Here is a 17,736-nt window from a genome sequence, read left to right as displayed (position 1 = left end):
CCTTCACCGATGAGAGCAGGTTCACACTGAGCACATGTGACAGACATAGAAGAGTCTGGAAACACCGTGGTGAACATCATGCTGCATGCAGTGTCATCCAGTGTGATTGGTCTGGCAGTGGATCAGTGGGGAGGCAAACTCATGGCAAATGCCAAGCTGAATCATCACAGGATCATGCAGCTTAGAGATGAAATGAATCCTGTGAAGCCACCATTGGCAATAACCCTACCCCTAACCCTATGTTATCACAATATGTTTTTTTTTTTTTTAATTGTTCGTACAAGTCTTTAAAAAAGCCTTTTTTGCTTTTATCCAAAACATAGTGCCGTTTTAGGGTAGTGACCAATGATTACTCTGACCACCGAAGGTTAATGAATCTCTACACTACAAGATATTAAAGTGCCCCTATTACACTTTCCCTTTAATATCTATACTACAACATTTATGGTGTTCATAGTGATAAAAGTTTCAAATAATGAAGAACCAAAATTCTGTGAACCAAAACGTAAGGCTTCAGTTTATTATTTGTCTACTTTTGGATCTATATGGCATTAGGGAGCTATTTTTAATACGGCTATCTCAGGTCCAGTAGCCCCACCCACCTGCTATTCAAACCGTCTGTTTTTGAGGGGCAGCCAATTAGAAGAAAGCGTATTAAAGAAGACAGGAAAGGAGCTAAACTGGTTTGTTCTAATGGACAAACCGAGGCCCCAAGGGCAAGTATAAACCAAATAAGGATGATTTTAAACTATAAATCATGCAAAGCTGTTTTGTTTGAGAGTTGAACAATGAAAACAAGGAGATGGAAACGTGCAACTACACTTTTTAAGGTACAAAAACAAGAACGTATCCAGTTTTATCAATAAATTATATTGATAGAAAATGTTGCTGGGACTTTATGAGTGCTGTTATTCTGCACTGCGTTGCTGTTGCTGTAGCTTTTAGACTCAGTGTCAGTCATCATGAAGGAAAGCAGGCGATTGTAGCCCAGCGAAGAGGACAAAAACGCTGCACCCTGCCGCCTCCCGCCTTCCGTTTCGCCTCCTTATTATCCCAAATCGGTAAGAAAAGGGTGTTTTTCTTTTGGTTTTACCGGTTATATTACAGGTAAAGCTTTTACAGACGCTGTTTGATTTCCTGTAGCGTCTTCAGCTACAGATTACTCAGTGTTTGCGCCTCGGTTTGCTAATCACACCAGAGACGAACGAGGAATAAAAACTAAATTTATCTGTATTTTTCCGCTCTGAAAACGTGAAAAAACCCCCACTCAGTCCTCCAGAATAGCTTCTGTGGGTGGCTGTGGTTTTTACAGCGCCAAATATAGCCCAAACAGAACCTCTGCGGCTCGCAGGAATCAAGCGCTGTTGCGGCGGAAAGCCGCAGATTTGCATGCGCGTTAATTCCTCAGCACCGCGGACAGCTCCGGAGCTCAGGCCTGTCTGACGGCTCCGTGTCCGCAAGCCTCAAACACTCACCATCTCCTCCGTTTCCAGGTGACCACTCAACTACACCAGCACCGGAGACACCCGAGGGGTGACAGCGGCCGAGATGAAGCATTTCCTGAGGTAAGGCGAATCTCCGAGATTAAGATGGAGGCTGTGCTGTGGATTTACATTTTGCATGGAAACGTGAAGGAATTCATCGTCACTCTCCTCCTTCTCCTCTCAGCCTGTTTATCCATGTTCGCCTTCTACCTGCTATAATTAATTATTAATAACAAGCACCGCGGTCCCTTTATTCCCAGTTCTCCAATTTAAGCTCTTTCCAGTCCATTATGACATTGTGTAGCAGTAAGTGGCTGTTATGGTGTGAATGGCTTTGAATGAGTCCCTTTGTAAGGAGGCCTCTTAATTATGGAGCACTCCAGAGGTGTTTCTATTAATAGTTCTGCTTTCTGCCTTAACATATTAATGGGTTTGTTTAGCTCTGTCTACCCCCCCCCAAAACTTTAATGTCGAGACTCTAATGCTGCACATTTGTGAGGCTTTTATTTAAATCCACTGTGTACATAGTGACCAGATCCCAGCAAACTAAACGTGGGACAGCGAATAAGGTTGAATGCAACTTTCCGATCTCCCTAAGTACACAGCATACAGAAAGGAACGTGCATTAATTGTTAAAACTGTTAAGCATTATTTTAGCTGCCATTTCCCATTTATTTGAGGTAGTTTAAATCATTCTGCATAACAGCATAGCTGGCCTTCTCTGCTTTCTTGTTTTAATGGTGGTCGGATAACAGAATTTCGAAAGTTGCATGTCTCGTTGTGTTGGCTTTTTAATGCGTGTTAATTATGGTGTTTGTTTTTTTTTCTATTTTAGGCTTATTATTGACCAAAATTGGGAGAACATAAAATTAAAAAGCAAAAGTTTAATCAATGTGGGTGAAATTAGCACCTGAGCCTATAAGTCTTCAGGAAAGTGTTTACTAAGGTCACCGAGGAAGAGCTTTCTGATAGTGTGATGCAGAAGTGGTTAGCACTGTCACCTTGCAGCAAGAAGATTTAAATGGCCTGGTTAGTTTTCTGTGTTAAGTTTTTTGTGTGTTTTCTCCTGATTCTCTGGCTTATTTCCATAGTCCAAAGACTATGTCTACCACTCTAACTGGTGGTTCTAAATTGGTCTAGATGATTGATAGCTTAGCAGCAGATCAGATTTTGTTTGTCTTAAATTGAAGTTCTTAGGCAGTCAGACATGCATGTATCTGTAGCATATTTTCTGCTGTTTTCTATGATTAGAAGCTGTGAACATTTCACAAGCTGCTGTGAAACTGTGTAACATCTCGACAAAGAGAAAGACAAAACAACAAAAAAAAAACCACAGGTGAAATAAAACACCTTTAACGTAAAGCACCAGAGCAGCAGAGAAAAAAATAACTTGGCAGTATTTTGGAGCTAGATTCTTAAATGTTTTGCATTTAGCAAAGCCAGCAGTATTCATAACTGTGCTTTTTCCACATCTGTAGTCATCAACCTTTAAATTGGCTTCACCCACCAGTACTTTTTTCCCCCTTTGCCCCAGTTCATACCAAATTTCCCATAAATCCCAACTGATTTCCCAAGTGAATGAATAAATGTGTTGGAGAACATTTAGCTTAATTAACTTTTAATGAACAGTAGAAGCCAGTAGAGGCTGCCAATGTTTTTCACTGATGGCCGTGTTTGCTTACAGTAATTATTCTAATGTGCTACAATGACTCTACCAATAGTTTAGCGATGGAAATATGATTCATGCTTTTGGCTGATCAGAGTATTTTGAAGGAATTAAAGAAGACAGCAACACTTTAATCATTTTAGCAGCTGGGGACATCAGTTAGGTTTTTTTGTGTGTGTGTAATTAAATCAAAGTGAAGTTTAATAAAATGATGGTGGGAGGTTGTCTCCATTGTTTTGACTGTTTTCACAGGATGAGCAGGTCTCGCAATAACCAGCAAACTGACCTTTATGTGTATGACTCAGTAGGGTAACCCTTTAAAATAGATTAGCAGGTGGCAAGTGTGTTGTTCAAGGACATTTTATTAGACAGTTCTTTGTATTAAGCCTGTAATTGTGGGTTGCTATATAACCTTAAATGCCTCCTTCACTCCCCCTTTGCTCAGTGTTCGCTTCCTTGAAGGTTAAAAAGCTGAGTGTCAGTGCAAGCTGTTCAACATGCCAGTCTCATCCACGGGCTCAGAATGAGAGATTAATCCCCCTGGACCTTTCTTACCTTCTATCTTTTGTTGTTGACACTGAAGATCATGTCCCACTGTGATCTTTGTGCACAAGCTGGATTTATTTCTGTCTGGAAAAATTGTAAATGCTGAACAAAGATAGAGGTTTTGCAGCTGGATAGTGTATATAAAAGAAAAGTTTTCAAGTGTTTTAAGTTAAAGTACTGTGAGTCCTCCCAGTCGCTACACAAAATCTGCTTTCTTGCTACTGTTAGCTTACCTACTAATGCTTCCAATCCATATATACATTGGAAATTAAAAAAAAAGTAGTAATAGTGGAAAATACAATTTTCAATCTTAAGTGAGACAACCGATGGGAAAAACATTGAGAGGAAAAAAAGGATTGCATTCAGGGTGATGTTCAGCATTCTCTGCAGACCGAGGCGGACGAAGGCCGGAAATCATTTATTCTCTTAATGGGTCACTATGCATTTCCCAGGACATTTCCATTTTCATTCTCAGCGTCCCCTGCAAAAAAATAGCACACTTTGATCTGCTGCAAGTCTCCCCTGGTAGACACGAAGTGAAGCACACTCTTCTGACTTTCTTCTCTTTGTGTCTTCCTCTCTGCTTCTGCATTTTCACTTCAGTGTCTTTGTCTCAAACTTAATGTGAAACAAAATTGGTCAAAATTAAATTTATATAGGCATATTTGTTTAATATGCTGAACTGTAAAAAAGCAAACAGGAAGAAAAAATCATACCTACAGTTATTTATTATTTCATTACTTACCTGATGTCGGTAACAACACATCCAATCCACACAGGCAAAGAAATCAAACCACAGATGCCCATAAATTATGTGTAATATTGAGAAATGAAGGTGAGAAGTTCATGGCAATAGCACCTTTAGAAATATATTACTTAGGAAATTGGTTATGTGTTCAATACTTATTTTACCCGCTGTATATAATATCTGTGTATATATTTAGGAGTATAATCCCCTTGTTTTCTCCCCTGCAGAGTTGTGACCCAGTTCTTTGTGTTCCTCTACTGCAAGTGTCTTTGGCGGGGCCTAAAGTTTGTTGTCAGGAAGTTTACGGGACGCTGCGAGCTACAACGAATCTGCTACAACAACAAACATGGAGCCCGCAGGACCCTCAAGATAGGTACGAGTTTCATCTTATTTGTAAAAATGTTTCGCACTCCTGCATCTATGTTCATATTTGTATATGATTTGGTCATATTTATTTTTGATTCTAGTTGCATTTTGAAATAGACGTAGACTCCGGTTCTGAAGCCAATGTGGAAATGACTTAAGTCTGCATTTTGTGTAATGGCCAGTGGGGGACCAATTAGACTTCATGTATAGGAGTCTATCTGAATAATGTTTTTCACTTGATTTATGACCCCAGTAAACACCTTTCTGCCTGTATTTGTGGTATAAATGTCTAGTTTTCAGTCTTCATCAATACAGGATTGTGTTCATTTTTGTAAATTTTGGTCACATTTTGAGCAAAACAGATGATAAATAAGAGTTTTCTTTGGGGCATGGCTACCTTCAATTTAGTTTTATATAGTGCCAAATCAACATGCACTTTATATTGTAAAGTAAAAAGCCTACAATAATACCTTGTGGTTGTCAAGTTCCTACAATATGAGGATGAATCTCATTCTGGGTTTTATAATGATGAGGAGGACTCATATGCAAGACAGTAGCCAGACAAAGTAATAAGGGTCATGCTGTTAATAGGCTCATGGCACAAATTCTACTGGAATAAACATGATCAATAAGCAAAGGTGAGTCACAGGATCACAAACGGGGCAACTAAAGAATTAGGAGAGAAAAACAGGGCTATATATGCACAGAGCGCCAGTCAGGGGAACAGAACACATGTAGAAACCAAAAGAAAAAAACGCTTAAAGTAAAACAGGAAATAACCAATACATACATGAATACTAACACAGGTTGTGCAAGAGAAGGAAACACAAAAGATCCAAAGCTTAAACACAGTAATTGAACAGAGCGAGGCCGAGACGAGAACACAGAGAAGAACAGAATATACTCAAACCAACACATGAATTCATTCATCCACTTTTCTTCTGCCTCTTACTTATTCAGTATTAGGTTAGCTCAGAGATTCATGATTTAAATTCAGTGTACCATATCAGCAGTCTGAGGCTTTGGACAGAGCTTTGTTCACTGTTACTGTACGCATTTGTCTTACTCTTTGCAACATTTCCTTGCAGAGTCATCTCTGAGGTACTCCAAGAATGAGGTATGGGGCTCTTTCAATCTGTCGTTATGCACGTGCAACATAATCCGGGTTTATTGCTCAGTCTTCTTGCCTCAGTCCTTAACATGTGTTCCCACTCTGTCCTTGCCTCTCTCTTTATATTCCTGCCATCTTCTCTGCTCTTATCCTCTCCAGCTGCTGCAGTCTGCCCTCAGCGTCCATCCTGATAAAGTAGAGAAAACCATCGATGACATCATGGCCTTGAAGAAAATTAACCCTGACACCAACCCACAGTGAGACTCTGCACTGCATATCACATTTCTGTTTTTGTGTTGTGGTTAATTAGAGGTTAGCAAAGGAAGCTAATTCCTAGAGTAGCTGTGAAGGACAGCGGAGAGTTTATACAATGCACTCATCAGAGACAAACAGACTACCTGTCCCTTTGTCTCTCCAGGCTCGGCATCTCTCTGCAGGCCAGCCTGCTGCAGATTGTGGGCTACAGGAGCCTGGTGGCAGAGGTGGAGAAGCTACGCAGGGAGCCTTATGACTGCGAAAATCCTGAGCATGAGGAAATGCTGATGAAGGTATGCAGTCTCTCTGTGGTTGCTTAAAGAGAAGAAAATATTGTACCTATCTTCATGTAGTGTCAGATTGATTGATTGATTGATTGATCATACTTTATTCATCCCGAGGGAAATTGGGTTAAGGCTGCCAGCCGTGCCAGCGCCATCTTACCCTCCCGACCATACATACATTACACAAACATCACATGGGGAAGACAGGTCAGAGAGGTATAACATGGAAAAGCACAACATGAGGAAAGATAAGGAGAAAAAAATAACTCCCCCCAGACTGAGCTCCAACAGGGAGATCAGTTTGAGAACAGAAAAAAACACCTCTGCACATAGCACATGAAAAAAACTCTTAATACACCAAAGAAACACATGACAAGCAACAGGGATGGGTAAAGGGTGAGAGACAGCCAATGTAGACAGTACATCCGGGCCTGCAGCCTATGCGCTGGTCTCCATGATCCACCGTCAGCATCGGAAGGGAATAAGCGTCGAAGGCGTTTGGAGGGGGGATGAGTGTACATCTGCATGTGTATATATGTCTGTGTGCGTGTGTGTGTGTGTGTCCAGAGTTCAGCTGAGACAGTGTCCTTCGCCCTGCCAGGCTAAGTAAACAGTCTTCCAGCCAACCCAGGTGGCCTTGCATAGAATGGGAAGAACAGTCTCAACACAGTCGTTATCAGGGTGTTTTGTTCAGCTCCAGCCTTGAGACCGCAGCTGGCGCCGAAGGGGTATCCGCATGAAGTGATGGTGGTTTTAACTTTACTGCGAACAACTCATATGAATTTCAAAGCTGTTCTAACAGTCCAACACTGGTCACTCAATCTCCCGTTGGAGAGCCGCGAGCTTCTCCATGATGTTATCAAACTTACGCTCCGTGATGTTGTCGTTCTTGTGCTCAAAGAGCCGATTCTGAGAACTCACGACCGCAGTGAGCTTCTCCAAGATGTGATCCAATTTGCGCTCAGAGGTGTTATTCCGAGCGAGCCCCTCCAGATGTAATCCAGTTTGCACTCAGAGGTCTTGTTCTGAGTATTCACGGCAGCCGTGCGGTTCTCCAAGATCTTATCCGTGCTGCACTCAATGAGCCCATTTTGAGAAACTCACGCCTCGTCCCATCGTTTCAATCCCAGCGGGCAGCCTTGTGGGGGTTTGAACAGCCGGTTCCGCTTCCTTAATTCTTCGATAAGCCAGGGCCAAGCCAGCTCCGATCAGCAAGAACCCTGTTACCATGGTTCCGAATAGGTAGATATCTTCAGCAGTCAGGCTCACCTGAGCCCAGACTTCTCATTGAGAAAGGGGTGTCAATTGCATTCAGGGACCAGTTGATCAAATCCATAATTCCTCTTTTAGGTTTTAGAGAACAGATCGGGGTCACTTATATGAATCATTACTCTTTACTTTTGCTTGAGTTAAATCGGTTATCCCGTAGTTCATTTCATTAAATGGATGTTCTCCCACTACTAAATTAAATACATTTTTTACTATAGAAACATTCCCCCTGTACCACTATGTTGCAGTCTCATGTACTTACACTTGTCAGACATAATATTACACTGTAGTGAATACTATGCTGTGTTATAGAATAATAATTTTACCCTACTGAGCTGTGGTTGTGTGCTTGTGTGTTTGTTGTAGCTATGGAAAGAGCTGCGCCCTGACACACCTCTCACGGGTCGCATATCCAAACAGTGGTGTGAGATTGGTTTCCAGGGCAGCGATCCAAAGACTGATTTCAGGGGCATGGGACTGCTGGGCCTGCACAACCTGCTGTAAGCTGTCGGCCTGGGAAACACAGATTAAAAAACCAGCCAAGCAGTGCAACACTTACATATGGACATATACATGTTCAGCATGTCATTTAAAGACTTTAAATCAAAGCCAAAACTATAAATAAATAATTATAATTTATAGGCTACATATGCATATACATGAGTGGGAAGTTCAGACATGCCTTTTCCCTTCTGTTGTCTTTCTACAGGTATTTTGCTGAACACGACAAGGCTACCGCCCTGCAGATGCTCCATGATTCCCTCCAACCAAAGCACAAGTATGTTCATTTTGCCTTTCACAAGCATATTAAAGGAATACACCAAGTGGATTGGTAGAACATCTCTGCCATTAATTACAGATGTAGACTGTATATGAATTTATGGAGTTTATAGTTCATAGAAAAAGAAAAGTACAGAAAAATGTAACCTTGCAGTAAAAGAGGAATGTACACATTGAGCTTTAATAGCACAAAGTTCAAGTGTTAGTCAATGAAAAGTTTGTAAATTATACAGCAGAGTCACAATATAACACATTATATTAGATATAACCACAGTGCTGGAAATAATATCCTTCAGATTCAAACAAAGCATGGATGTGAGTTTGGTTGTGTATGAAATATAATCAAAAACGTCTCACATCTGTTCGCTGAAAAGATCATATGTATGCCAAACATAGTGTATGTGCTCTACTGAAACCAAAAGTGATCAACGGTGGACCTAATGGTAAAACCAGGACAGCTTTCTGTCATTGACTAACAACTTAAGATTGATTTGATTGAACCCTTAGCCACTGTACATAGCTTGGGCAATTCTCCCTTCTGTCTCCAATACTGACCAATGAAAAATGAAATTTATTTTTTACTAAATGTGATCAGACTCTGCTGACTGACCTCATACAGACACCAGAAAACTGTTAACTGAGGTCGCACAGTTAGGGAGCCAAGGAATTTTTTACCATATATTTCAGTACAAATGGAAGTCTTTTTGCAGCCAGAGGAGTCGCCCCCTGCTGGACATTCAGAAGAGTGAAGGCAATTCAGCACTGGCTTAATTTTTCAGATCTAGCCACATTTGTTTTTTTTTTATTACCTATGTAGCTAAATTATTAATTCAGCAGACAGCAATTAGGTCAGTTTTAAACTACTTGTATTACAAGTGCCACGAGTGCTGAAGTTTATGACCAGTTTACAAAATCTTTTTAGCCTCTTTAAGCTCATTGCTTCTACCTTTTTTGCTTTAAAATGTCAAACGAAGCTCTAATGAAGCTACCAGTCCAGCATAATACCTGATGGGTATGAAGAAAAGCTTAAAAACAGATATAACATAAAATAAATCAAAGCGTCTACTTACAACTACTTTGTGTATTCCTTCTACATTAATCTGTACTTAATCATGCATAACACTGCATCCATCATACTCTGCTTGATTATATTCATTTTTACAGCTTGATGCCATTCACTGCCTCATCTTTTATTGACTATTGCTGCTTGTATTGTTTCTCATCGGCATCCCAGTGAGTGGTGTCATTTCCAAAATGAAGATTCTTCTTCTTTTTCTTTTGTTTCTCCTCCACCTCCATTTCTGCCCATGCCTCCTTCTCTGTCTGTCTCACGCACTGTAGGAGCACACACAGAAACCCAAGGTACTCAACTTCACTTTCATTCACTTGCCGTTTGCTGCGTTCATTGCTTTCTCATTTAGGTTGATTTTTCATGCACCTAAAGCTGCACTAAGCATGATAATTTATACAAACTGAAGCATCGTCTTGTCAGCCGAAAGGCAGAAAGAAAAGAGCCATAAATCAGCATTAACAGACAGTTTCTAAACCGTTCTCAGAAGATTTAGCTTTTATGGTGCACTGTGGCTGCTGCTTCACATGTACACCATCGGTGACTCAAGTGTGTGTCCTTCACAGCGAGGTAAACAAGCCTGAATGGGAACAGAAGAACCTTGACAAAGCGATTGGGTAAGTCTCACATGCACATGCACTATATGCAGACATGCACGTGTGTGTGGAGCAGGGAAATCTGGGCTGCTGCTGCTGGAGCTGTGTGAGGTTTGGCCTCAATACAGAGCAGCCTCAGCATGTGATGCTCACACCAAGCCAGCATACGCATGTGAGTGTGTTGTAGAAGTGCGTGCATCTGTAAGCAGGAGAGACTGTGTTTATGTGCTAATGGACAGGAAGTATTTTACCACTGTGTGTCCTGCTGCACTGCTACGCTGGCTTCTGTTGTCAGTCTGCATTAGCGATGAATAGAGCCGAGGATTGTTGTGAGAAAACAAGTGCGACATCGCTGCTGATATACTCCACCGTGCAGTGTCTTTACTAAATAGACAGTTTGCGATTTGAACTGAGTGTGGACTTTGTCATGAAGTGAAACGATAAAGATGTTGAGCACACCATTATGGCCGAGTGCTGTTGGGACAGAAGTCCTGTTAATCCATGTTCTATGCCTTCAGCATTTTAGTCCTTGTGTTTAATGTCCATGGTAATTTGTGTACAGAGGCTCTCTTTCCATCTGTTTGAATGTAATCTCTGTTCTCTAAAAAACAAAATCTTTTGTGAAATGGAAAACCTGCTGTCTCCTTCTCCTCCCCTGTCACAGCAGTCTAACAGATAAACAGGGTCCCACCTACTGACTTAGTAAATATTTTGTCCTCCAGGTATTCCTTTGCCATTGTGGGCATTAACATCACAGATTTGGCCTACTCTCTGTTGGTGAGTGGAGCTCTGAAGACCCATCTGTACAACGTGGCTCCAGAGATGCCCAGTCTGCTGCACTTCCAGCAGACCTTCTGTGAGTACATTGGATTGGGATGAACATTATTTTATCTTTATTTTTCCTGTATATTGATTTATGTGTTTTTCATTTTGCTTAGACTTTTGTAAGTTTTTGCATCAGAATTAAGAAAAGTTTTCTTTTAAAGTTTAAGGCTGGGGAGATGTTGGTATACAGAACTTGCATAAAATTGTATTTTAGCCAAGTGGCATCTTCCAAAGCAGGTCATTCTCCAAATACACATCAATAACACAAGTTTAAAGCCTGGGACAAAAACTGTTTTATTCTGTTTGGGTAGTTTCAACCTTTATTCCAACTGTATATCTGGGAACTCTTTTTATAACTAATCTTTTTGCAGATTGTTAAGGCTTATAATTTGAGACATCAGCTCTTTGATTTAAAACTGTTCAGTAACTGGAGTCAACATTTTTGTGTTTTGAAAACAGATGCGAAAGGTGAGGGTTACCGCATGTTCACTGTCTGCAGACCTGTAATTGTTAAGTTTTAACCAACGAGCATACCTGGGATAATCCTTCTGAAACTTAAAATATCCAAAATGTACAAAATGTATTTTGGATTACTATTATTTTATTATTATTTGAATTAATCAGTTTGGCCAGAAATGGGTTAATGAGCCCATAAACTTAGGTCAGTGTCAATAGCTACTTCCCCATAGACTTCTATAGCAGCAGAAGTCTATGGGGTCCACCACAGGTAGCGCCCCTGGTGGCTATTTCTGCATTGCATTTACTTTTCTGAGCCAGAACTACGCCCATCTTTTAAACTGTAAAAGTGTTAAACAAATGGAGGCAGTACTGGCCAGGCTTTGAGAGCCTGTATTGGCAAAAAATTTAACCTCATACAGTTTCAAAAAGATTCCATTAACTTTCAGCTGTTTGCTTAACAGTGTGTGCAGATTTTTAATTGGAAACTTTTTCTCTTTTTTCCACCTGCTATGGTAAAAAAAGAGGTGTGAGAATGAAACAAACCAGTTTAACTGTGTGGTGGAAAAATAAAAAAGATGCTTAAATGCAGTAAGGGGATAATTACTTGTGGATTAGCTGCACATATGTGCCTATTTACTTTCTTTCCTGGTAGGTTACCTGATGCAGGAGTTCCACCGCTTCTGGATTGAGGAGGATCCCAGCGACATCATGGAGTTCAACCGAGTCCGCTCCAAGTTCCACCGACGGATCCTGCGACAGCTGAAGAACCCAGACATGGCTCTGTGTCCCCACTTCTCCGCCTCCGATCTCCACCTTGTCAACCTCTAAACACCCCCTTGGTCCCATGTCTCCCCAATCATCACCCTCACTGAGCCCTTCATACCCCCACAGAGGTCTCCCTTCTTCATACCCCCACAGAGGTCTCCCTTCTTCATAAACCCCACAGAGGTCTCCCTTCTTCATAAACCCCACAGAGGTCTCCCTTAGATGTCTGGTAGGCCATCAATAAATCAGAAACAGCCTCACAGTCACAGAGATGGTTCCTCAAACTGCTGGACACATCTGGGAAAGCTCTGTTCCATGTCTGCTCAGCCCAACACGTCCCAGCTAACGTCATGTCGCATCACTGCCAACAGCTTAACTCAACCACACACACACACCTACATACACACAAACAGAATATAACCTTAGACAGGATCTTAGTAATTTAAAATTGGGACTTTTCCCTCAGACTTCCCACATTGTAAACAGATGTTTGACCCCAAAAAATAAATTTAAAAAAGAAGTGCACACACATACACACTGCCTATCTGCCCTCACTGCAGCGTTAGACCACCAGCATCAGAGATGACCATAGCGATTGTAGCTGTGCATGAGGAGGCTGGCACCACACCATCACTACACTCATTGTTGTTGCTTTAAGGACTCATAACGATTGTATCACAGCCGTTACACCTCAGTTATGAACCCTTTTTGTTTAATTTAATAACAAACCAAATTTACTTTATCAGCCAAAAACAGCTATTAGATAGATTGCGATGTATTGATCAGCAGTTTGGAATATTTTGACGGTTAGTGCACTGACTATCAGAGACGAAGACATATAGATATATGAAAAGGTGTGATTTATGGGGCAGGGGGGTGTTTTTGATCCTTTTTGGGAGGGGATGAATTCCAACTAAGTTCAGGAGCTGCTGAATTTACAAAAAAATCCTCTGAACCTCTATTTAAATTTCAATTTGCATCTCAGTCTCATGTTTTTGTCTGTGGAGACAGATGCAATCAAACATAATATAAAAGTTTATTCCAGTTTTATATGTCATTTGGCCACACTTAAATATTTTATATCCAGTTAAATTGGAGCGGGACTCCCACAAGATCTTCTGTCACAGTGGTGCTGTGTCTATTTCTGACTGTTTTGAAGTTGCATTCATAAAATTACTTAGCAGTGTAGATAAATTCTGCCCCAATTGGGACTAAAAATAATTCAGCAGATATGAGAATATGTAGACCAGAGGAGAAAAATCCCCCTCATCAAATCAAAGTTTAAGAGAACTTTTGCTGGTGCTGTTTCAGTCAAACCATAAAGGGCCACTTCACCTCTAAACTCTGTTTTACGAACTGCCACAGATGGTGTCTAATGACATCAATACCTAAGATTTCTCCTTGCCAAAATATCAAATGTGGAGCAGCAGTTTTGCTTAAATTTCATTTTTGCAAACCTGCTAAATTATGTTTTTAAATATTTTATGAACCTTACTCGATGTGTGGCATTTGGCAGCCCTGCTCCCAGCTTGGATAGTAGAAATCTAAATATGTATGTTGTGAACATTTTCTACAGGTTTGCAAAAGCTTTTTGCCTTTGATTTGACTCCATGCAGAGATTCTGTTATGAATGTTTCTCACATCCACGATTGTTTGATTCTTTTTGTATTCACTGAATGTGACACTGTGTCCACTGTTGTATCAGCCAAAGCAATAATTTACACTCATTTCACTGCACATTTCTTTAAAATGTGTTTATTTGCACCATGCGTGCCTGAGTATTTTGTTTAACTTTCTGACTCAGAGCTGGAATGCTAATCAGTTTACACAAGCCACATGCAGAGCTGAATAGAGGTGAAATGTCACCACATTAACTTTGAAACATTAGTATAATTAGTGTAGACAAAGGGTTCCTCAGCTATGGCAGCGATTGTGCTGCGTTTAACAATGCTGGAATTTGGCAAGACATTAAAATGCAGAGTTGCTCCATAGGGAGTTTATTAAGTGACTGCTGCTAAAACAGAGGAGAGCTGACAGTGAAAGTTTAAAATGCAACACGATGGAGGTGTTGACCTGCCAGTCAATACACCACCTGCAGAGCTCTCACTGTCACACTGACAAAAATGTTTTTCTTTTCTTTGTGCTACCATCAGCATCTGACTGATGGAGCTACCATCAGCCTCCTAGTGAGAGCAATATGATGCTGATGGTGCAGATTTTTCATATTTTTGTTTAAAGTTAACCCCTATTTTTATTTAAAAAACATGTTTAAGATGTGCAAGAATAACCTGAACAAGAAAACTATGAGAAATACACTCACTGGCTACTTCATTAGGTACACAGTTCAACTCATTGCTAATGCAAATGTTAAATCAACCACATGGAAGCAGCTCGGTGTAATTAGGAATATAGACATGGTCAAGATGACCTGCTCAAAATTACTAATTGAATTGGAAAAAGAAGACTGACAATTATATCTGACGACTGTGAATTTCTGCTGCAACATTCAGATGGTAGGGTCAGTTGAGCATTGTTTAGCCACCAAGCAGCCTAGCTGAATATGGTTGATAACTGTGCGCATACCTTTATGATCGTAGTCCACCTATCTTCTAATGGCTGCTTCCATTAGGTTAACGTGTCATGTTGCAAAGCTCAAATCATCTGAAACTGGTTTCTTGAGCATCAAAACGAGTTCACTCCACATAAATGTTGACTCCAGAGTCACCAGAGCTCAATCCAGTAGAGCCACTTTGGGATGTGGTGGTACTAGCCAGGTGTTACTGGTATGAGGTGGCCAGTGAGTGGATCACAAATTAGCATTCAGGAAAAATGCAGTTATATATTTGGGTTACATTCTCAATGAGAACCCTAATTAACATTTTTAATTGACTGTTATTTTATTACTGATGTGAGAACAGATAACAGGTAACATAACTTAGAAAATGATTCCTGTGTAAAACACGGAGTGGGATTTGTCCTTGAAAATCCAAAGCATGACCTTTATGCTAGCTCCAGAGTGCCTTCCCTTACCACCTCTCGTTCACTCCCAAAGACAAGAACTAATCAATGCTAACTTAAATAGAGTCCACTAATCCCGTACACAACATTAAGCCTGAAGACACCCAGGTTAATCTAGTAAAGTCCTGCTAGCCAAAAGAAGACATGGCCGATGTTAGGGCAAACCTAGGGTCAGCATCAGCAGGGCATTTAATTGATACTGGGATCTTTATTTTAAATTTGATGGCCCTGAACTCTCGTTCTTCAATTCTTGCTCTGTAATTCTTCATTACGATTTCTTTTTTATTAAACTGTTTTCTAATTCAAAAATAGGGAAAAATACACGATCTAAACAACATGAACAAAACTTTTTACAGGAAATATTTTCCCCTCTTGATAATTAGCATGTGGACCCAGGACCACTGCAGCTGTCTTACTTGTCACACAGCTGTTACCTTAGGTCCTTTTATAGAGACAGACTTGGGTAATATTCAGTTCATTGTCTCTGGAGCAGCATTTTGATTTTTGTATCTCAGCTCTGAGCCACACTCTCACTTTTTCACCAAATGGTTAAAGCCCACGTCTTTCCTGGAACACATAACCACTGTATTTAACATGCTATGACAAATGTACTCATCACATTACTGAAAGAAATACAACACAAGCATTAATTTTACATCCATGCTTGCACTGTTGATTGTGTTGAACAGTACTGAATACCTTTGTTCCTTTTGAAGTGAATGTCAAAGCTTTTTGTCAGTATTACGCAGCTGATTTCTTTAGTGAATGTCAGCGCCGATTTTATCTCCTGCTTGCATTTGCTTTGCTTTACTGTGGTCAGCTTTGCACTACTGTAAAAATATAAATGCAGTTTCCTTTATGTTAATAAATCAGTAATTTGTGGTGTGAGGGCCGACGTGTCCAACGATACTGTAGATGAAGTTAGATACATGCTGCTGTATATTCTGCTTTGAAACTGCCTAAGAGACCTCGATCTGCATGATACGTTCACGGTCGCTGCTTTGACATTGTGTATTCTTCAGTAAAGTACTTGAATATTGTAGCGTGCTTCATTTGTTTGTGCTGTACTTTTTGAGATCACAATAAAGATCAAAGGAGAGTTAAACGTGTAGTTGACTATTTTTTTGGTTGGATACAGTAAAAACAAAGAGCTTTTAATGAAGTGGAGAAATGCCACTCCCTGTGGACTTACTGTTTCATAGAGAGCACTCACGAGATTAGCCAGAATGAATGCAACCCTGTGGAACTTTTGTTTTGAAGGTGGTGTAAATTATTATTTCAGCTGTTTAGCTGAATATGGGCATGAGGCAGGACAAATAATGGGCATGTAGCCCAGGTCTAACACAAACACCCATATCTGCGGCCAGTGTAGAATGTGAAGATGAATGACCCGCCTGCACATCCACGAGCTCATAACCAGACTTCTGCTTTCTAAGCTGGGAACAAAACATCGCTCCAACTTGGACTCTTTTCTAATGTGCAAGGGAGTCAAAGTTATGACAAATATGCTGCTGAATTTCTGCTGCTCATGCATTTAATTTCAATGAACAGCAGAGGGCAGTGAGGCAACATAAGAGAAGGCAGAATGAGCTGCTTTGAAATGAGAACAAGGGGAAAAAAGCAGAAGGTGCAGACTAGAACATATGATACTGCAGGGTCACTATATGCACTATTTGCAAAGCATTTGCTAAACAAGATTACCGATGATTGTTTCCCCTAAACACGCTTCTGATTGAAATTAACGACCTGAAAACCAGATCAGAAACAGGGGCCACAGCCTCTGAGGTTGGCCCTGAGAAGTCAAACACACTGCAACCTAAGAAAATGCTAGCACAGCACACAAAACACAACAGAAGTGAAGCTGAACAAAACAGAAGTTGAAAGATGCTACATCTTCCTCTCTCACTCCTCCCTCCATCCTCCGCTTCTTTTCAGTGCAATGTTTTGGTTTCTGTGACGTCTGCAGCTGCTCCATCACATTGTTGTCTCCTCTAAATCACTTCTTTTGTGTTTTGTGAGGTTTTGTTTAATCCAACTTCCACTGTGTTTTGTATTCTCGCAGCATTTTTCTATTTGCTGATGTTTTCATAGGTTGCAGTGCATTTGAACTCTCAGGGGTGCCCCTGAAACAGGCTAGTTATGACTGATGTGCAGGAGCATTGCTCATTCATTCAATTTTTTTTTCATATCAAAATGCATTTTGCTTTAGTACTTTGTCCCAAACTATAACAAGGTATTGTTATAGTTTGGGTGAATAAAGGCATTTCTGTAATGTGAACTGTAATCAACTTCTCGGTTGACCGGCTGACAGTCTCATGTGGACCAAATTGAACCCAAATGTACATGAAAACACTTTATAAGACATGCAGGTTTATCTCATGTGAAATTAAAGCATATGAATAAATTATACACTGGATGTATATATGTGTGACTCTTGCATTTTTTGGTGTGACTCTCAGTGAAAATATCTTGTTACCGAAACTACTTGAAGCTCT

The 17,736-nt window shown here is 40.5% G+C and overlaps 1 protein-coding gene across 1 annotated transcript; it reads left to right on the top strand.

The window, feature by feature from the left end:
• Positions 1-919: 919 nt before the first annotated feature.
• On the top strand, positions 920-16,346 carry elmod1 (ELMO/CED-12 domain containing 1). The gene is made up of 11 exons (XM_013276649.3): positions 920-1,061; positions 1,494-1,565; positions 4,672-4,817; positions 5,899-5,927; positions 6,081-6,178; positions 6,340-6,469; positions 8,096-8,229; positions 8,439-8,507; positions 10,145-10,195; positions 10,897-11,030; positions 12,111-16,346. The coding sequence occupies exons 2-11, from the start codon at positions 1,549-1,551 to the stop codon at positions 12,284-12,286; spliced, it is 984 nt and encodes a 327-aa protein (XP_013132103.1). The 5' UTR covers positions 920-1,061; positions 1,494-1,548; the 3' UTR covers positions 12,287-16,346.
• Positions 16,347-17,736: the final 1,390 nt, after the last annotated feature.

The sequence above is a fragment of the Oreochromis niloticus genome, linkage group LG10 (genome assembly GCF_001858045.2).
Source record: "Oreochromis niloticus isolate F11D_XX linkage group LG10, O_niloticus_UMD_NMBU, whole genome shotgun sequence".
Taxonomy (NCBI): Eukaryota; Metazoa; Chordata; class Actinopteri; order Cichliformes; family Cichlidae; genus Oreochromis; species Oreochromis niloticus.
This window is presented reverse-complemented; position numbering and strand designations above follow the sequence as displayed.